Source organism: Vicugna pacos, chromosome 27 (assembly GCF_048564905.1).
Source record: "Vicugna pacos chromosome 27, VicPac4, whole genome shotgun sequence".
Lineage (NCBI taxonomy): Eukaryota > Metazoa > Chordata > Mammalia > Artiodactyla > Camelidae > Vicugna > Vicugna pacos.
This window is the reverse complement of record NC_133013.1, coordinates 7172792-7194768: the sequence shown is the minus strand read 5'-3', so window position 1 is coordinate 7194768 and position 21977 is coordinate 7172792. Positions and strand designations below refer to the sequence as shown.

The 21977-nt window shown below is 41.3% G+C and overlaps 1 protein-coding gene across 1 annotated transcript in view; it reads right to left on the bottom strand.

Moving 5' to 3' along the window:
• LOC116286037 (uncharacterized) overlaps positions 1-21977 on the bottom strand; it is a 61802-nt gene that overhangs the window by 22640 nt on the left and 17185 nt on the right. Inside the window, exons 2-5 of the mRNA XM_072950671.1 lie at positions 21772-21974; positions 18999-19128; positions 17728-17861; positions 16532-16656 (exon numbers count right to left, since the gene is read on the bottom strand). Coding sequence (XP_072806772.1) covers positions 16532-16656; positions 17728-17836 — 234 coding nt within the window. The 5' untranslated portion in view covers positions 17837-17861; positions 18999-19128; positions 21772-21974. The remainder of the gene's footprint in view (positions 1-16531; positions 16657-17727; positions 17862-18998; positions 19129-21771; positions 21975-21977) is intronic.

Genomic DNA, 21977 nt, shown 5'->3' with positions numbered 1-21977 from the left:
ACTGACTACACAGAATTATTGGCTCCACTTTTCTCCTTCTGTGCTTTCTATGCCAACTAAAATTTCCCTATACATCTAATTATTTTGGATTTCAGTCAGTGGCCTGATAGTGCATTTTGTAGGTAAGGTAAAGTGTGATTGTTCCTATAGATCGCTATCTATCGATGAGCATTTTATTCTTTTAGTATTAAGTAGAACAACTGACTTCCAATCTACAGCTTTTCCTGTAGCTGTGGAAACACTAATAAAGCTTACACTGATGTCACTCACCACACATGACCAGACTCACAGCTTGTCCTGACCGCACTCTGACCTCCTCTGGTCAGTGTCCCGGAACACCAAGCCCACACGCATGCGGCTGTGACTCTAGGGCCAGCACGCCCACCTTCTCCATTTACTTACTCTCAGTTGTCACTACTTTCCTATTATTTGACCTAAAAGTTGCCCTCCTCCTACCCTTACCCTGAGCATCTCAAGAGTAACCTAGAAACTAAACTCTTCACATGGCACAAACTGTAATCGCATTACTAGTAGCCCTAAGGTTAGCCTATGAATGAATTTAAAAGGATTAGAATGAACGTATGATAATTACTTTAAACAAAAACATTTTGACTCATAAAACTATAATTAACTTCATAATTATCAAATGGCATTCATCTATATTACTATCCTTTTTGCATTTACAGTACCCTATATGGATACTAATATATAAATCACACTTAACATCCCCATTACTATGCTTATATGGCACAATAACATCGTTTTTCATTACAGCTGCTGTCACCATGCTCAGCACCCATTCTACATGAGCTGGCATAACACCTACCATCAGTGCTCCCGCCTGTGTGGCTACACCGGGACCATCACTAACAGCTGTGGGATCCAACGCCTACGGTACTGATTATGTACAAAATCTTAACCTTCTTCAAGGCTAAAACTCATTATTCCAAACATTATATTAATACAATTAACATGATTACCAAAAATTATACCCTCTGAATTAACACTAAACCTTATGGTCTATTAACCAGCCTTATCAGCTCATTCTTCCTGAATCAACTGACACTAGCATTCACTTTTCACTAGCCTCCTGTTAGTGCCTCCACTTGCATCAACAACTTCTCTTCTTCCACCAGCACACACAGCCAGCCGATTTCATCCATCCCAGCAATCATTAATCCCCAAAACTATATCATCCCAAGTACCCTTACTACAAACATCCTTAGACTTTTACACTTCACAACTGACCACATTCTAGAGTTTAATCAAAACAACATGAGTCAAAACCCTAATCATTTACTACCCACTAAGAAAATCAGACAAGATGATTTAATTCAGGACTCTGTTTCTTACTGTATGTACTCCTTGGATCACTTCCACTTGTCACTACACTAATTTTTACCCAGAATCTTGTAGGTTCCTTACATTTTATAATAATTCAACACTAAACTCAGGCAGCATCCATTTCCTAATCTGGTGTTTCCCTACGACTGACATCTGTAAGAGAATTTACAGTAAGCAGACCCCTTTAGGACCTGCTCCTTTGGTTCCCAAGGGCATAACTGGAGTTTGCATTCCTGGACCCAGAGCACCTGCAGTCATGTTCCTCACACTAGGCAGCTGGGGCACATCACACATTATAATATTCAATCCCTTGGAAAACCAGACGGCATATCCTGTCCTTATACTATCTTTATGAGGAATGATCATAACAAGCCCCATCTGTCTGTGCCAGACAGACGTACAGCCGCTCCCTGCAGGGCTCCCCACCAGCCACACACAGCAGGAGCTGTGGGCATCCGTGCTCAGAAGCATGGTGTCACAGCGGTGCTCCAGCCCTGACAACCGTCCACGCCTTAAGTCATGGTCTGAACCACATGTCAGGCACCCAGGCACGGGGTTCAGCACCGGGACGAGGAGCCCCCTCAGCTGGGGTGAAAACCAGCGAGCTTGCTGGGGCACTGTAAGACACGGAGCCACTGTTCTTGAAGAGCCTGTGCAGACACTCGCTGACTCCCCATCATGGCAGGGACACAGCAGGGTGAACACTGCCTTCGGCTCCAGTCGGCTGGCAGGGGTGGCTCAGGGGGACCCCCGGACTCCCCCAGGCTCCTGCTCCCACCCTCCATGTTCTGGTGCTGCTTCCCACTCAGGTGGAGGCCTGGGTGTGGCCCTGCCTCTGAAAAAACGGCCGGCAGTCACGGCCAGCTAGCGTCCCCGCACACCCTCTGCAGGGAACAGCACCAGCAACAGGGAAGAGCCTGCCATCCCCAGAACTCACTTTCCTGTGCACACCTGACAGGGTGGGGCCAGCTCAGTGGTGCAGCCTCAATCTCTCTGGCCCCTACCCACCCTCTAGCCAAGGTGTGCACACTGGAGGAAAGGTAAAACCAGTACAGAAGGGCCACTGCAAGCCCTCAGGCCTCAGCCACAACCCAAACCAAAACAGAGACTGCCATCACACCCAGGAGAACCCCACTCCCACAGAGATCCTGTTCCAGCCCCATGGGACCCTGTGCCACCCCTGATAGGGCTGGAACAGTCACTGAGCAGAGAAGCCCCTGCTTCAACCTGGAACTGGTTCCAGTGCCTCTGACTCCAGCCCTGCCGCCCCACTGCAGTGGCTGCCAGCACGTCCTGGGGGAAGAGGGCAGCCCAGGATCACTTCAGGTCCAGCTCTTCCCAACAAGCCCGCTGGGCACAGAAGACTGCACAGCAGTGCTCTCACACAAGGACACCTTTCATTCTGGGGCAGGTACCTGATTCACCTAATTTCACAGAAATACAGAAAGTTAAAATGAGAAGACACAAGAACATGTTTTCAATGAAAGAATAACAAAACAAACATAATGAAAAGAAATAATTTACCTGACAAAGAGGTCAAAGCAATAGCAACAAGAATGATAACTGAACTGGGAAAAAGAACAGATGAGCACAGGGAGAATTTTCAAAAAGAACTAGAAAATATAAAAAAGAACCAATCAGAGCAGAACTGCAGGTAGTACAGAAGATTAGGCAATGCAGATGATCCATTAGCAATCTGGAAGTCAGAATGTAAAACACCCAATCAAAAAAGCAAGAAGAAAAGGCCTGTTACATGAGTTTAAGGCACTTCTGAGACAGCATCAAGCATAGTAAGACTCACATTACTGGGGTCTCTGAAGAGAGAAAGGCTGAGAAAACGTTGGATAAGATTAAGGCTGAAAACTCCCCTAATCTGAAGAAGGAAACGAATATCCAGGCACAGGAATCAGAGAGTCTCAAACAGGATCAGCTGAGACAGACCCACATCAAGACATACCATCATTCAAAAAGCAGAATTTAAAGATAATGATAGAATTTCTAAAGGCAGCAAGAAAAAAGGAGTGTCACAGAAAATGAAATCCCTCATGAGCCTATCAGCTGCTTTTACTGCACATATTTTTTAAATTTATGTATATGCACTGTTGATTGTCTCTAAGAATGTTTATAGAGCTTTAGCTTTTTAAACTTACGTAGTTATTAAAGGAATAAAACCAAACACAAAATAAAAATTCAGAAAGATACACGCATCCCACTATTAACAGCAACACTATTTACAATTGCCAAGACATGAAAGCATCCCAAGTGCACATCAACAGATGAATGGATAAAGGAGATGCACCATATGTAGGTAATGGAATACAGTTCACCCATAAGAGAGAAGGGTATTTTTCCATTTGTGGCCCTTCGTTCACCAATTTTTTTCACTTCAAAACCCAGAATTTTAGAACTGGCATAAACATTTCCATTGCATCAAAACCAACAAAATACCTAGAAATAAACTTATTCAAGGAGGTTACGTATATTCTGAAAACTGTAAAACATTGATGAAGGAAATTGAAGATGACATAAAGAAATGGAAAGATATCTTATGCTCTTGGATTGGAAGCAACAACATTATCAAAATGGCCATCTACCCAAAGAAATCTACAGATTCAATGCAACCCCTGTCAACACTCATGGCATTTTTCACAGAACTAGAACAATTACAAAATTTATGTGGAACAATAAAAGACCCCTAACAGCCAAAACAATCTTGTCTATGTCTTTTTTTTTTTTCCTTTCCTGCTTTCTTCTTTTTTGTTGTCTTTTCTTGTGGTTTGATGAATAGAGAAGTTCCTTTAACATTTGCTGTAAAGCTGGTTTGGAGGTGCTGAATTCTTCTAGCTTTTGTCTATCTGTGAAGCTTTTGATTTCTGCATCAAGTCTGAACATGAGCCTTTCTGGATAGAGTGTTTATTCTTCATTGTACATTTTTCTCTTCTTATCACTTTAAATATGTCGTGCTGATCCCTTCTGGTCTGTAGACTTTCTGCTGAGAAATCAGCTGATAACCTTATGTGAGTTCCCTTGTGTGTTGTTTTGTTGCTTTCCTCTTACTGATTTTAACATTTTCTCCTTATTCATAATTTTTGCCAATTTGATGACTATGTGCCTTCTTGGTGTGTTCCTCTTTGTGTTGATCCAGGACTTGGGTGACTGTTTCCTTTCCCAAGCTGGGAAAGTTTTTGGTTATTATCTCACCAAAATTTTTCTAGGTCCTTTCTCTCTCTCTTCTCTTTCAGGGACCCCTATAATGTGAATACTAGTGTGTTCCACGTTGTCCCAGGGTTCTCTTAAACTGTCTTCATTCCTTTTCATTTTTTTTTTCTGTTCTGCAGTAGTGACTTCCACTAATTTGTCTTCTAGCTCACTGATCAGTTCTAGTTCTGCTTCATTTAGTCTATTCTTGGTTCCTTCTAGTGTGTTAGATCATTAAAGTCATTTCAGTGATTTTATTCTTCAACTGTTTGGGTATTCTTTCTATTTTCCAACTTTTTGCTAAAAATTTTGCTCTGTGCATCTGTACTCCTCCTCAGTTCTCTAAACATCTTCACCATCATCACTTTAAAACTTTCTCAGAAAAAATTCCTGTCTCCTCATCACTTATTTCTTGTGGGATTTTATCTTTGTGCCTTGGCCTGGGAGATATTGTCTGCTGCCTCATTCTTTCTGTATGTATTTTTAGGTAGTTTAGTTACATTTCTTGACCTTGAAGAAGCAGCGTTCTGTGGCAGATGTCCTGTGTGTCCCAGCAGTATGCTCCTCTCTTGTCACCCAAGGGCCAAGGTCCAGCCAGTCCCAGTGTGGAATCTGGCTTGTGTGTGGATTCCTTCTACAGGTTTTGGGATTGTTGTTTCCTTCTTTCTGGTATCTGCTCCCTGGTGGATGAGGCTGGACTAGAGGCTTACGCAGGTTTCCTGGCTGGAGGAGCCAGTGCCTGCCAACTGCTGGGTGAACCTCGGTCCTGGACCTCTGGTGGGTAGAGCCCTGTTCAGAAGCCTCTGTGGCTCAGGAAGTCTGCTGATGGGTGGGGCTGTGTTCCCACCCTGTATGTCGTTTGGCCTGAGGCTTCCCTACAGGCTGTTGGGTGGGGCTGGTCTTGGTTCTAATGATCCAATCAAGATGTCAGCCTCCAGGAAAGCTCGTGTAGATGAACACTCCCAGAATGTCTTCTACCAGCTTTTATGTCCCCTGGGTGAGCCACAGATGTCCTCTATGTCCCCAGACCTTCCAAAGCCAATAGGCAGGTCTGGCCCAGGTTCCTATGAAATCACTACCTCTGCCCTTGAACCTGACACACATGAGATTGTGTGTATGCTTCCCAAGAGAGTGAAGCCTGTTTCCCCCAAGTCCTGTGTAGCTCCTAGAGCTAAGCCCCACTGGCCTTCAAAACCAGATGTCCTGGGGTCTCCTCCACCTCCCGATGCTGGAATCCTGGGCTGCAGAACCTGATGTGGGGTTTAGAACTCAGTCCGGTGAGAGGGTCTCTGTGATTTATTCTTCAGCTTCTGGTTCACCCACCCTGAGGGGTATAGGGCCTGATTATATCATGAGAATGCCTCTCGCACCATCCTGCTGTGGCTCCCTTTTTATATTTCCAGTTGAAGACCTTTTTTGCTAGGTTCCAGTCTTTTATTTGATGCTTGTTTAGAAGTCAGTTGTTTCATTGCAGTTGTGAGGAGAGGTCATGGAGGCCAATCAGCTGTTTTTCAACAGAGTCACTGCAGGCCATAAGGAACAGTCACGATATATTTAAATTACTTAAAAGGAAAAACTTAGAACTGAGGCTACCTACTCAGCAAAGATTAATCACAATTTAAAGACAATTAAAGAGCTTCTCAGATAAGCAAAAACTAAGAGTTCATCAATCCTAAACTAACCTTACAAGATGTATTAAAAGGTTTTCTTTATGTGAAACAGAGTAAGAAATAAGAACTTGTGTGAAGGGGAAAATCCCACTTTAAGGGCAAAAACAAAAATTGTAAAAGCAACTATAATTACAGTAAACACTTACATGAGGCATATGAAGATGTAAAATGAAATCAAAAACAAAAAAAAGGGTGGGGGAGTAAAACAGGAGATCATTTAGAATTTATATGACCTTAAATGACAATCACTTTAAGACAATCAGATATTGTAATGGAGCAAAGTATATGAACTTCATGGTAACCATAAATCAAAAACCTACATTAGATGTGCAAAAACAAACTAGAGAAACACAAATGTAACAATAAAGAAAATCAACTAACCATAACAGAAGAGTATGAAGGAAGAAAGACAGAGAAGGACTACAAAAACACTTGGCAAAGCAGAAGGATAGAAGATTAACATACACAAGTAAGTTTGCATTTCTTTACATTAACAATGAAATGGTAGGAAAAGAAAGTAAAAAAAAAAATCACATCCAAAACAATAAAATACTTATGAAAAAATTTGGCCAAGCAGGTGAAAGACTTATATACATGAAGAACTACAAAACATTGATTAAAGAAATGAAAGATGACTTAAAGAAATGGAAAGATATCCTATATTCTTGGATTGGAAGAATTAATATTATTAAAATGGCCATACTGTCCAAGGCAATCTACAGATTTAACACAATCCCTATCAGGCTACCCAGGACATTTTTCACAGAACTAGAGCAAGTAATCCTAAAATTTATATGGAATCATAAAAGATGCAGAATTGCCAAAGCATTACTGAAGAAGAAGAATAAAGCTAGAGGAATGATCCTCCAAACTTCAGACAATACTGCAGAGCTACAGTACTCAAAACACTGTGGTGTTGGATCAATGGAACAGAATAGAGAGCCCAGAAATAAACACACAGACCTACAGTTCATCTTCGGCAAAGGAGGCAAGATATACAGTGGAGAAATGGCAGTCTCTTCAGCAGGTGTTGGGAAAACTGGATAGCAGCATGTAAATGAATGAAGTTAGGACACTCCCTCACACCATACTTAAAAATAAACTCAAAATGGCTTCAAGATTGAAATATAAGACATAACACCATAGAACTCCTAGAACAGAACACAGGCAAAACTTTCTCTGACATAAATTATAGCAATGTGTTCTTAGGTCAGTCTCCCAAGGCAAGAAATGAAAGCACAAATAAACAGATGGGACCTAATCAAACTTGTAAGTTTTTGCACAACAAAGCAAACCATCAAACCATAAAGAAAATGAAAAGACAAACTATGAAACTGAAGAAAATATTTGCAATCAATGTGACCAAAAAGGGCTTAATTTCCAAAATACACAAACAGCACATTAAACTCAGTAACAACAACAAAACAGATGACTCAAACCCCAAAACAGGCTGAAGACCTAAATAGTCATTTCTCCAAAGAAAACTACAAATGGCCAACAGGCGCATGAAAAGATGCTGAACATTGCTAATTATCAGAGAAATTCACATCAAAACTACAATGAGATATCACTTCACACCAGTCAGAATGGTCATCATTAAAATGTCTACAAATAACAAATGCTGGAGATACTGGGAAAAGGGAACTCTCCTACACTGCTGGTGGTACTGCAAATTGGTACAACTATTACGAAAAACAGCATGGCGGTTCCTTAAAAAACTAAAAGTAGAGCTACCATGTGACCCAACAATCCCATTCTTGGACTTATCCAGAGAAAGCACTAAATTAAAAGGATATATGCATCCCAATGTTCAACATTATTTACAGCAGCCAAGACAGGGAAGCAACCTACATGTCCCTTGTCACATAAGTGGATAAAGAAGAAATGTTTTATATATACATACATTTTATACACACACACACTAGAATAGTACTCAGCCATTAAAAAAAAAGAATGAAATGATACTATTTGCAGCAACATGCATGGACCTAGAGATTACACTAAGTAAGTTGGTAACAGAAAGAAAAATATCACATTATATCATTTGTATGTGGAATTTAAAACATGCCACAAGTGAACTTATTTACAAAACAGAACAGACTCAGAGACATGAAAAAAAAACTTATGATTACCAGGTGGAAAGCAAGAAGGAAGATACATTAGATGTTTGGGATGAGCAGATACAAACAACAATAGATACAAACTACTACATATAAAATAAATAAAAAACAAGGTCTTCCTGTATAGCACAGGAAAATTTTCAATATCCTGTAATAAACCACAGTGAAAAATATGAAAAGGAATATATATGTATAATATATATAACTAAAGAACTATGCTGTACATACTCAAATGAAGTATTATTATATGAATTAAGCCATTATGTAAACATAACAGAATAATAGGCTATACTGGAAAATGCAATACTAGTCAAGATTCAAAAATAACTAAATTATCCCGTTAGCAGAAAAGCAATGATAAAATAATGATTAAGTAGGATAAATGTAAAAAGGCATTTAATAAACTTCATCAATCAGTCATGAAAATAACTCTTAGCAAAACTGTAAAAGAAAGCAACTTCCATGACAAAGTGAAAATAATCAAAACAGTCTGGCATTGGCTTGGAAACAGACACATGTATCAACGGAATAGAATACAGCTCATCAATAAACCCAGGCATATATCATCAATAATTTACAACAAGGGAGTCAAAAATATACAATGGGGAAAAGACAGTTTCTTCACTAAGTGATGTGGGAAAACCTGTATAGCTACGTGCAAAAGAATGAAAATGGACCCCTATCTTTTTACCATACCCCAAATTCAACTCAAAATGCATGAAGGACTTGAACTCAAGACCTGAAACCATAAAACTACTGTAAGAAATCATAGACAGTAAGCTCCCTGACATCAATCTTGGTGATGAGCTTTTGGATTTGACACCCAAAAGCAAAGGAAACAAAACTAAAGATAAGCATGTGTGATTGTATCAAACTAGAAAGCTCCTGCACAGCAAAGGAAATTAACAAAAACATGAAAAAATACCTAACTGAACGGAAGAAGAGAACTGCAAACAAAACAACCGAAAAGGGGCTGACATACAAAATATATTAAAAAGCTCCTACAGCTCAGTAACAACAACGAAACAAAAAACCCCAATCTGATTAAAACATGAAAAGGATCAATATCACTAGTCACCAGGGAAGCAGAAATCAATGCCACAACAAGGTATCACCTCCCACGTGTTAGGATGACTGTTATCAAAAAGACGAGACATAACAAGTGTTGGCAAGACATGGAAAAAAGGGACCCTGTGACTGTCAGGAATATAAATTAGTGGAGCCACAATATAAAAACCACATGGAAGTTTCCCAAAATATTAAGCATAGGGCTACAATATGATCCAGCAACTCCATTCTTACTTCTCTGAAAGAAATGAAAACACTAATTTGAGAGATCTGCAGGCCCATCTTCACTGCAGCATTAATTGCAACAATCAAGATGCAGAAACAACTGAAGTGTCCATCAGTGGATGAAATGGATGAAGAAAATCTGGTATGCCTGTATATATCTAACAAAACACTATTGAGTCATTAGAAAGAATGAAATCTTGCTATTTGCATCAATGTGGATTGACCCTGAGGGCATTATGCTAAATGAAATAAATTAGACAGAGAGAAACATGCATGGTTTCACTTACAGGTGGGAACTAAGACAAAACCAAAAACAAGCTCACAGATACAGAGAACAGACTGGTGGTTGCCAGGTGTGGGGAGGAGGAGAGGAGCAATTCTGGTGAACGCGGCCAAAAGACATAAACTTCCACTTACAAAATAAATAACATGGGGTCATGACACATACACTGTGGTGACTGTAAGTAATAATACCACATAAAATATTTGATATTACTAAGGGAGTAGAATCTTATCACAAGAAAAAAATTTGTAAATATATGTAATGATGGAAGTTAAGTAAATTCACTGTGGTAATCACTTCACAATATATATACAAATCAATTATTATGTTGTTTACCAGAACCTAATATAAAGTTATATGTCTATTATATCTCAATAAAAACAAACAAACCTAACAGCTATGCAATTTGTAAAAGGATATATTTGGGATAATGTGAACATTTAGCAACATTAGTAATAATAACAACAACAACAATAATAATTATGGTAACCTTGGGTACATCCTTTGGTGATCATTGTGCTAAGAGCTTAATTCACATTATCTCACTTATAAGACAATCAATCGTAAAAAGACCTGTATCATAGGTAATTTTACAAAGAATGAAACTGTGGCTTGGGGAAGTTAAGCAATTTTCCCAAGACAGTGGCACAGCCAGGACTCAGACCTGTCTTGGAACCAGAACAAAAGTGCACAGACCTTCATCCTACTAGACTACGTCTTACTACTTAATCAGTTCTGATTCCAGCCACTTCAAGTCTCTGACCTTCAATTTTCATTTACATATAAAACTTAGGATGTGAAAACCTGCATTGCTTATCCTGCAAAGCTGTACTAAGAAAGAATGGGGTTAATGATGCTTTGAAAACTGTAATAAGATGAATAAAAACCAGGAAGACAGGCAGTCGTCACAGCATGGTGGCAGCACCAGCCACAGCAGCCTGGTAAGAGCATCAGCACAGGGTAGCTCTGGTCTCCACACAAGATAAAAATTAGACACTCCATTGTTCTTAGGCATCTTCCTGCTAAACAAAAATATCTAAGTGAAACTTAAATGAAGTACAGCACATCCAGAATCAGCTCATTAACTGTTGAGGGTTTGATGTGTGTGTTTTGTTTTGCTACAAAGAAGAGGGCTGTTATTATTAACTCTGAGCAACTCTCTAATTGTGGTTCTGTAACAAAAATATACTTTGGGTCTTATTGCTATTTCTGGAGTGGGTGAGGACGGTGGGGGTGGCAGGGGGTGGGCTTACTCTACAGCACAGTAACATATGTCCACTCTAACACCCCATCCTGATGAGTCAGCACAAGCACTTCAGGATGAGCAATGTGGGAATAAAGAGAAGGCATCCTGCACCAGACGTTAAGTTTCAGAGTCCAGGTGCCCAAGTACCGAAATCACACTCAGCAGTCCAAGAAAATGCAAACAGCACAGGAGAGAAACAAAAACACAGCAAGTTCTCTCGCCTTTTGTTCAGAAACAAAAGTGACAATTCCATTCTGCTTTACAGAAACCTGAAACCGTGCAGGCAGGTCCTGCAGGGGGCTGCAATTACCCAGGTCACTTCAGCTGTAGTTACTCCTCCCTCTGCAGTAGAAGTTCTCTAGTAAAGATTGCCATCTTTATTTCTTTACCAACAGAAACCCCATTAACAGTATTGTTCAAATTTTCTGGGAAGAAATAAGACTGAAAACTGGCTTTTTACTAGACAGAAATGCAAAGCAAGGTGCAGAGGAAGGAAACAGAACAATGAATCCAACATGATTGAGCATGATGAGTCCAGTAATGTTTAGAATCCAGACAGGAAGAAACACACTCAGAACACCATGAACCATAAAGAAAACAAAAGGAAAGAAAGCAACTTCCTGAATCTGATTATCTAAGTGAACTGATAATGGAATAGAAAAGAACAAATCTGACTCCAGGTTAGATCTGTTCCTTTGACTTTAACCCTGTGCTGTTTCCTAGGCTTCCTCTTGCTGGCTCTGCACCTTTTATAAAATAAAGCTGCCAATAGCCTGAAATGTATAGGAGAGCCTATTCTCAAGGTTCTGACCTAAAGGACATTAACATGTTTCCATTCATATAAAGATAGTAAGTTGCAATACAGAAAATAACATTTGTTTCATTGGAGGCTTACCGAAACACCACAATCTGACCCACAGGGACAGCTGCAAGAACACAGGATTCCAAGAACAAAGAATTCCTACACCAAGAAGTTTGCAACAACCAAGAATTCCCCCTCTTCTTTTTGGTATAAAAGAAGCCTGAATTCTGACTTGCAGAAAATGGTTCTGCAGGACATCAGTCTACCATCTTCTGGGTCAGCCAACTTTCTGAATAAAGTCACTAGTCCTTGCCCCAAAACCTTGTCTTCTGATTTATTGGCCTGTTGTGCACTGAGCGGAATGAGTTTGGACTCAGTAACAATAACAAATGATATAATTAATGAGCAAATATTGAACGAGTTTTCCCTGTAACTGGAACCAGATGCCAGCTTTCACCCCTTCTATTCAATATGTACTGAAGAAAGGATAATAATGCAATAACAACAATAAAATAGGCATAAAGATCAAATTGTAAGCAAGAAAACGGTCATTGTATGTGCATGGCATTATCATATGCATGGAAAATCCACCACAATCCAAAGACATTTATAATTAGTCAGTGAATTAAAGCATGGCTATTGGATTGAGGATCAGTATAAAATCAAGCAAATTTTTCTGTCTGTAAGCAAGAAACAAAATAAAATTAACCTGCAAACAGCAGACAAGGAAATGAGTATTCACAGGAGAAAAGAATCAATAAAAGATTAACCTGCACAACATTAAAAAATAATGCTTCAGGCCTTCTTGCACCTGGTCTGCCCTCTCCTCAGGGGCTGTGAGTCCTCTCCAGCCAGGCTGGGTCCAGCCCAGGCTGCAGGGCACTGTGCACAGGCCGGGCAGGGGCCCAATATCGGCCTCCCTGTACAGCTGGCACTCGCACGATACTGGCCCTAGTCAGATGTCCACCGCCTCTGAGCCCAGGGGCTCTGGGTAATAGAAATTTTAAAAATAAGTCTTCAAATCAGTATAAGAAAAGCACAAAGAACCAACAGGAAAGTGAGAAGACCATACGAAGAAAAATAAGCCCAAGAGGCTGACAGAACTCCTGAAAGGTAACTCTCCTGATGCAGGGCCAGGTGAGAGGATCCCAGCAGGGCCCCAAGACAAGATGCCAGGAGGCAGGACCACCAGGGAGGTGACAGCGCCCCCTGCTGTGGGGGAGGGTCCCAGGCCCAGGACTTCCAGTGGGGGCTCCAGGTCTCCTGCCTCAGTCTTGGCCCCCACTGCACTGCCAAGCATAGCCCCAAGTCACCACCCCCAAGCTGGGGAGGATTCTGATTGGCCAGGTCAGAAAAAGTCATACAAAATGTGACTGTCACATGAGAGTCACACAGGACACAATATCAGACTGTAACACAAGAGACAAGACTCAACTGTCATCACAGTACTTCCTAAAGAACAAAGCTTAATTTCATCCTCCAACCAGGCAACATGTTACAAAATGTTCAAATGAATGAGTATCAGAACAGAGAGCCAGAAATGAACCCACAAACTTTTGGTCAACTGATCTTTGACAAAGGAGGCAAGAATATACAATGGAATAAAGACAGTCTCTTCAGCAAATGGTGTTGGGAAAACTGGACAGCAGCATGTAAAACAATGAAGCTAGAACACTCCCTTACATCATACACAAAAATAAACTCAAAATGCATCAAAAACTTAAACATAAGACAAGATACAATAAACCTCCTAGAAGAAAATATAGGCAAAACACTGTCTCATATACATCTCAAAAATATTCTCCTCAGGCAGTCTACCCAAAAAATAGAAATAAAAGCAAGAATAAACAAATGGGACCTAATTAGACGTACAAACTTCTGCACAGCAAAGGAAACCATGAACAAAACAAAATGACAACCTACAGAATGGGAGAAAATTTTTGCAAAAGATGAAACTGACAAAGACTTGATCACCAGTATATATAAACAGCTCATATGACTTAAGAAAAAACCAAACAACCTAATCCAAAATTGGGCAAAGACCTAAACAAGCAATTCTCCAAGGAAGAAATATAAATGACCAACAGGTACATGAAAAAATGCTCATTATCACTAATTATCAGAGAAGTGCAAATCAAAACTACAACGAGGTATCACCTCACACCAGCCAGAATGGCCATCATTCAAAAGTCCACAAATGACAAATGCTGGAGAGGCTGTGGAGAAAAGGGAACCCTCCTACACTGCTGGTGGGAATGCAGGTTGGTGCAGCCACTGTGGAAAACAGTATGGAGATTCCTCAAAAGACTAGGAATAGACTTACTGTATGACCCAGGAATCCTGCTCCTGGGCATATATCCAGAAGGAACCCTACTTCAGAAAGACACCTGCACCCCAATGTTCATAGCAGCACTATTTACAGCAGCCAAGCCATGGAAACAGCCTAAATGTCCATCGACAGATGACTGGATAAAGAAGATGTGGTTTATTTTTACAATATGGAATAAATACTATTCAGCCATAAAATGTGACAACATAACACCATTTGCAGCAACGTGGATGCTCCTGGAGAATGTCATTCTAAGTGAACTGAGCCAGAAAGAGAAAGAAAAATACCATATGAGATCACTCATATGTGGAAGCCGGAAAAAAAAACATACATACAAAACAGAAACAGACTCACAGACATAGAATACAAACTTGTGGTTGCCAAAGGGGAGAGGGGTGGGTAGGGACAGACTGGGAGTTTGAAATTTGTAGATACTGACAGGCGTATGTAGAATAGATAAACAAGGTTATACTGTATAGCACAGGGAAAGAAATACAAGATCTTGTGGTAGCTCACGAAAAAGAATGTGACAATGAATATTATGTATGTTCGTGTATAAATGAAAAATCGTGCTGTACACTGGAAATTGACACTGTAAACTGACTATAACTGAATAAAAAAATTGTTTAAAAATAAAGTGCTCCACTCAGAGCTGGTTACGTGCTGATCTTTCAGGGACAGAGACTAGGTTGGAACCTAAATGTACAGACTGGGAGAGAAAGGGGTTTCAACTACTCTGACCACTTCCTGTTGAATGAGAGGCCAAGCCCTCACATTTCAAAAGTGCCCAGTTGGTGAGAAGAGCCACTGCAGGGCAGGAGAAGGGAAGGAACCTCCTTAACAAAGGTCCCAGATGAGAAGATGGCCCAGTGACACTCACTCAGTCCCAGAGGGCCTTCAACCTGAATGAGAACGTGGGGAACCCGGGCAGAAGTAGGCGCCAAGCCTCCTCTCACCTGCGCAAGGTGGAGGCAGCTCTCAGCACCCCTCCCTCACCACCCACCTGTCCAGCCTTTCTCACTGAATCACACAGGAATTGGGTGGAAAGGATTTCAGCCCCATGTGTTGGTGCCCTGGGCGGGGCTGGGATGCCCCCTCCATCCAAGTGGAGGGCAATGATGTTCTGGACTCAGCTGCTCCAAGTGCCCCGTGTGGGTATTTCCTGGCACCACAATCTGGAGGGGAGGACCTGACTAATTTTGTCTGTCGACAACCCAAATGCTTACCAAGTCTTTTATTAGTCAGCATAGTAACATTTATAGTAAAGGGCTGAGTCCAGACACAGCAGATGCCAACCTCTGTGCTACCTCGTGAGATCTGCCCAGACCACAGTGTTAGATGTAATTTACCCTCATAAATTCCCTCTCCATTAAGTGCGAGCTCACACTTGACCCTTAGCCAACTTCAGCAACCTCCCATTTAGGTTCCTGGGGAAGGTTCTCACATACAACATCCATGGCTTACGACAGTGACCCCAAAGCATCCCGAATGTCAGAGGCATGTACACGTGAGATACACTTCTTAGGGAGAGGTTTTTCTATTAAAATAGCTGCTCCATGCGATGGATAAAGGCAATCAATGTCTGAACACGTCCTGCCACACACAGGATGCAAATCAACATTCGGACAGGCTCAACTTGTGTTTATCTTTGTTCATGGTCCCTGCTTCTTTTTGTAAAGTCTTGTAAATGTACCTTCCCTCAGGTGTTCTGATACTCTTCCTACTCAAATTAGTAATTTCTGCTCTCTGTGTTATTAAGCTACTTAGAAAATGGAATAGTACCAAGGTAGATTGGCAATCTGTTAAGAGTCAATGAAGGCAAACTTCCAGGTAGGTTTCTAACAAAGATGTGTGTATTATAATAAAAGCCCATACTGACAAGTCCTATGAATGATTTGCATTTACTACTGGGGTTTTTTAACTCATATAGCTAAGTGCTATAACTCATACAGCATTTGCATTTTCCCCAAATGCATTTTTGTTTACTAACGCTACAGTTGATATACCCTTATGATTTAATTCATCAAAAGCAATCACTTAAGCATTGTACGTGGGCATGTTTGTGGCCTGCATTCTCACAGGCTGCCAAGCATGACACAAATATGAGACTAAGTTCATCAGGAAATGAGTGTGCACATGACCCAGGGCCACACCAACCCATCTACTGCCCTGCACCAGCAACTACAGGAGAAGGCGCCATAAAATCTACAAAATTCTGCCAGCTCTAAGCTGACAACAGTACTTACAGGTTTCAGGGGCCTCGTGCCAGCCAGGGGAGCTGCTGCACCGGCCAGGGGCGGGGTCCAGCCAACGTCCCAGCTGTTTGGCGTCGGATTGTACACTTGGACATTTCTGGCCAGTCCTCTCACCACTGAGAAAAGAAAAGCCAACACATATTTCGTATGTCTACTTACACATGTCGAGCTATCACTTCCCCTGAGCTTCTGCTCTGTAGTAGGAGAAATACTGACTTCCTTAAACTTTGAATTATCTACAAACAAAAGCAGGTGAAAACTCTCCAAATCCACACTTAGCCAAACTTAGCCAACTAGGGCCTTGGTCTCTACAGAAGCTAAGTTGGTGCCAATAAAAACAAGGGAGTAAAAGTAGTAGCACTGGGTTGGCCACAAAAGGACAAGCGGCAAGAGCGAGAAACTGGAAAAGCAGCTTCAGTTTTTCAGCACAGGTCAGGAGAGACAGACAAGAGGATTCCATCACCTCTGCCTCTAAATGAGAACTGACAACACCAAGGACGCCCATCGAATCCAGGCAGCTAGGTTAGCTGGTTTCAATCATTCATTTCTTCTCATTCAACAGACACTGAATGTCTTCTGTGATTCAAAGAAAAGGCAACATAAGGAGAAATCAAAGATACACTCAGTTCTCAATTAACTGCCTCAATAGGGACTTAGAAAGACATGCAAATTAAATCCATGTGTTAACCCCAAACTCCAGTTTAGCCAATAACATCATTTCTCTAGACCACTAATCTTCTACCAAAAGAAGTCATCCATACTTGCTTTCTTTTAGCCATCAGCAAGTATATTTTTAAGCCAAAAGAATATTTAGAGGTATGCACCAAAAGCCTTGAGAAGTGTGCTATTAAGTAACATGACCAACAGATTACAACTGACACTGAAAGCCAGTGACAAAACACTGCTTCACACAAATTTATCAAGCAGAAAGCAAAGCTCATGAACTTGTCAGTGACAGAGAATACTGATAACTGTATATACACACTTATAAATCCTGAAGTTATCATTTCAGAAGAATGTCATTATACATTTTTATTTCAATTTTATTTATTAACAATTGGTGGAGGTTGGGAGGTAAACTATGTGCAATTGTTACATTTTTATTCCATCATTATGAATTTCCCAAATTTTCTTTAAACTTTACACTATTCTAAAAAGCAAAATGCAGAATTTTTCTGCCTTCTTACTTCCATGTCCTTCCAGTGTCTGGTGTACGCCCTCCATCACCCTCAGGATAAATGGGAACCACTGTAATGGTGTATGGGGTATCCGGCTGCAGATTCCACAGAATGACATAATCGGTATTCCCAGGGATTGGCACCTAAAGAGTTAATAAAATGTAAAGTACTTGATTTGAAAACCTTATACAAGAAATAACACTTTGAACAATAAAATACTCAAAATATTAACTCAAGACCAAGTCAAGAAGCAGGTTCTATAATATTGGGACCTAAGGATGTGCCCCCATACAAACTATTGTAAAAGTTCATGAAGACTTCGCCACACACGCCCTCGCTCCTTCTTGAAAACTCCGTGGTATGATTCGATTCCCCCAGTCCCAATCCTCCAGAAGCCCCCATCACCCAGGCTTCAAAGGCACCAACTGACTACCCTTCGTCAGGTTCTACTGAAGGAACATGAACTCCTTCAACTCTGTGGTAAACTGGTTAACTCTTGATCTCCACTTAGCAATCTACAGTTGAAACTAACATTCACTTTTCCCTGCAGGAAATCATGACCAGCTCCTCTGGACCACCCACTGTTGGTGCACAGAAGAGCTTGTATTGAGGAGGATTTCACTCCCAGCGAATGGTCAAAGTGCTGGTTGAAGTTTGCACTTTGTTTCCTCATGGTATTCAAAGAATCTGAAATGCACAGAAAGCACATCACGTGTGACCCTAACAACTCAGCACACACGAAGCCCAGGTTTACTGAGGGGTCCTGGGAACCCTAGAACACAGGACCCCTGTAGTAGGCACCCCACAAATACCCATTGAAGTAGTGAATAAAGGAAAAAATGTCTGTGATCATCGGGTACATGTCTCATCCCTCCACAAGGAAGGTATTGTGGCCTCAGAGCATAGTTTGCCTGTGTTATCCTAGAAGGTAATAAACACCCTTCTCCAAGACCAGAGATAGGTAACTCTAGTAAGGATATTAAAAACAATTAAGATCTTTGGGGGGAGGTTATAGCTCAGGGGTAGAGTCTATGCTTAGTGTGCACGAGGTCCTGGGTTCAATTCCCAGTATCTCCATTGAAAAATATATAAATAAAACCTAATTGCCCCCCACCTCCAAAAGAGACAAAAAAATCAAAATAAAAAAACAATGAAGAGCATTATTAACAAGCATTTTAAAAGTTTAGTAAAACTCTGTCACTCCAGTGTTTTCAGCAGAATATGTGATACCATCCCCATGATGGTTACTAAAAAAGCCACAGGAGTCCAGGTTCACTTACCGGGGTTGCCTCTTCCTGTCATCTGACCTTCTTCCCCATCAGGATACAGGGAGGACAGGGCGATGGTGTGAGGGGCACTGGGCTTCAGCTTCTGCAGGGCCACAATGTTCTGTCGTAAGCCTATCTTGGTCTGGAGTAAAACAGGGATAAGTGTTAGCTTTGCCTTCTCAACTCACTCATCTGTTAGAAAAAGCTCCTTCTATGTTTGATCAAGATCTGGAAACACACCCCACCATGAAAGTTTAAAATATATCTTAGGGTATCATTTTAAATGTAAACTATGCCCCTTAAATCATAAAAAGGATTTAAAGCCTTAAACTGATGATCTTAGAAAGATATTTAAACTGGCAAGCAGCCAGCACTGCAAAATTTCATCCAAAACATGTTTCAGAGTTCTCTTCTCCAAAAAGGCATTAGTCCTAAGTGAGCTGCAAAGGACCTTGAAAAGACAGCAACGATCTGCATAATAGTAGAGGCCATTCAGTATTATTCTCACCTTTTTATAGATGGTTTTTACTTCCTTTAGAAACACATTAAAATAATTCAGCAAAAGACCTAAAGCTTTTTGGTTTCCTGCCTCGTAGCTGCTCCCTGACCAGCATTAGCTGTGTAGACTATATGACAGGAGCTCTGCCAGGCCACACTCAGGCAGGGATTCCCAGTCCACTCCCTGACTCCAGCCTGCTGGAATGAAGCATTTTCAATATTGTCCGATTACGGAGTTTGAAGGTTTTTGTTTTTGTTTTTCTTTAGTTCACTGCTTAAAAGCCATCTAGCTATCCTGTTGGAAAAAAATCTGGATGCTTTACTAACAGTCTACTGAATTCAGTTGTTTATGCCATACTAATTAAAATCACTTATAAAAAGGCAGAATACCCACAGTGGGTGCACATGCGGAGGGCTGGATGCACTAACACAGTCCAGATGTTTCCCACTGACCACCGTCCACTCAAACAGGCTGAGTTTCAGAGATAACCTCAGTGGATCACTGACTGGACTCATCCTCACAACAAGCGAGTTGAGCTACAGTGGCTAATTTGGACAAATTTAATAAATTTGGGAGTTTGAGATTTGCAAATGTTAAAAATAGATTAAAAATGAATTTTTTCTGTAGAGCACAGGAGACTATATTCAATACCTTGTAGTAACCTTTAATGGAAAAGAATATGAAAATCAACATATGTATATATATTGCATGACTGGGACATGCTGTACACCAGACACTTACACACTATAACTGACTAAACTTCAATTAAAAAAAAAAGTAACTCGAAAAAAATTAGTGTGTGAGACTATGAGAGCAAAGCTTTGACATATTTGTTACTTAACAAATCTGAGTGTCCACTTAGTAGAACTAGCCTCATGAGGAAGCAGAAGGGTGTGTACCTACTTCTCCCATCCAACTCTCCAAAATCATTCCAGCACCAAGGAGTTGTCACTTTGTTTCTTGGAGTAGCATTAAAATGCAAATATGCCAAAGAATAACAAATCTTAAGGGAGTATCAGCTAACATGCTACACGGGATAAGTTTATGAAATGCCTTCTAATTATGATAAACAGCTGAAAGACAGTAAGAGAGACTCAAGGCAGCAGTTGGAGGGTCAGTATCACCAGTAACAGAAATGCTAAGCTTTGCCTAAATCTGGCCTGACAGAGACAAAAGTCGTGTGTCTGCCATTAAAACATCAATCCATCAAATGTGTCTTCTTTTATATAAAAGCCAGCTGATCACTGTTGGTCATTAGTTTATTACTGATAACCAGTAAGACAGATTCTCAATCCAAGTATATCATACTACCTAAGTCTAGTTCTACGGAAACCACAACAGGGCAACTCACAAATCACAATGGGGATAGGAGGGTCTCTGATTCAGCTAAACCCACTTACTGTGCAGTACAGAGACCTGTAACCACTGCCAGCATCGACCTCTGCTACACCTCCAACATGGTAACAGGTATGACCCATTTGCTGGAGCTCAGCAAGTCAGATGATCAAAAGTGAATAACTCACCTCTCTTTCTAAGGCTAACTGAGGAAATATGACAGCCTCCAAAACATCAACAAAATGCTAGCCCTCATCAAAAGAGGTAATTGGAATAAATCAGAAAGCATCACCTATCTGTGTAAAAATCCTGGTGCTTCCTGGCCCCAGGGTAACAGGTGCGGTTCTAGTCACATGTTTCCTAAAGGCAAAGCTGGAGAAGGTTCAAGGACAGACAACTAAAGCAAGCAAGGTAAAATGGACAAGGGCTCTGTTAAATAGGGAAGGCTGGGAAGATAAAGAAGATGAGCTTCCAAAAGTGGGATAAACATGACAAAGAGAAGATCTGGGAGTCAAGGAAATGCATTACCAAGTCCGACAATAAAACACTGACCACCAGGTTCTGCCTATTCTGGCTTCCTGGGAAAACACTGAATACTCCGCAAAGTACACCCTAAACCTAGAACAGAGAAAAACTAACAGAGGGACAGTGCTCAGAGGCAGCACCCAAGAATGGCATGTACATGCCCAGTCACAATCCAAGTGGTCTCCGGGGACACCCCTGCACTTCAGCAACACAGAACCTGATCTCACCCACCTATGTGGCATCTCTCCTAACAGTATGAGACACACTGTAGGACAACCTGAGACGTGGTGACTCTCGCCCTCCCCCCAGGCTGCACTCCAGTCTTCTCCTGGGGCAAGGCCAGATATGAGTTATCCCCTGGGGCCACAGAACAAGACGGTAGGTCTGCCTGGCCCAGCGCCACCCCTACCCAGGTGCCCTGCATACCTCAGGGTAGAAGACAGCAGCCTGTGGACGCTCAACCTCACAGAGCAAGGCTGGGATGGAGTGCAGAGAGGCTCCCACAGAGCCTGCCATGGGGCTCTGACTTTTCCTCAGGATGGAGGTTGGTCCGGGTCCTTCTGGTGGATTCTGTGGATTCCATGGTGTTAGCATTAGCCAGAGATTCTGGGAGTTATGAGCAGACAACCCTA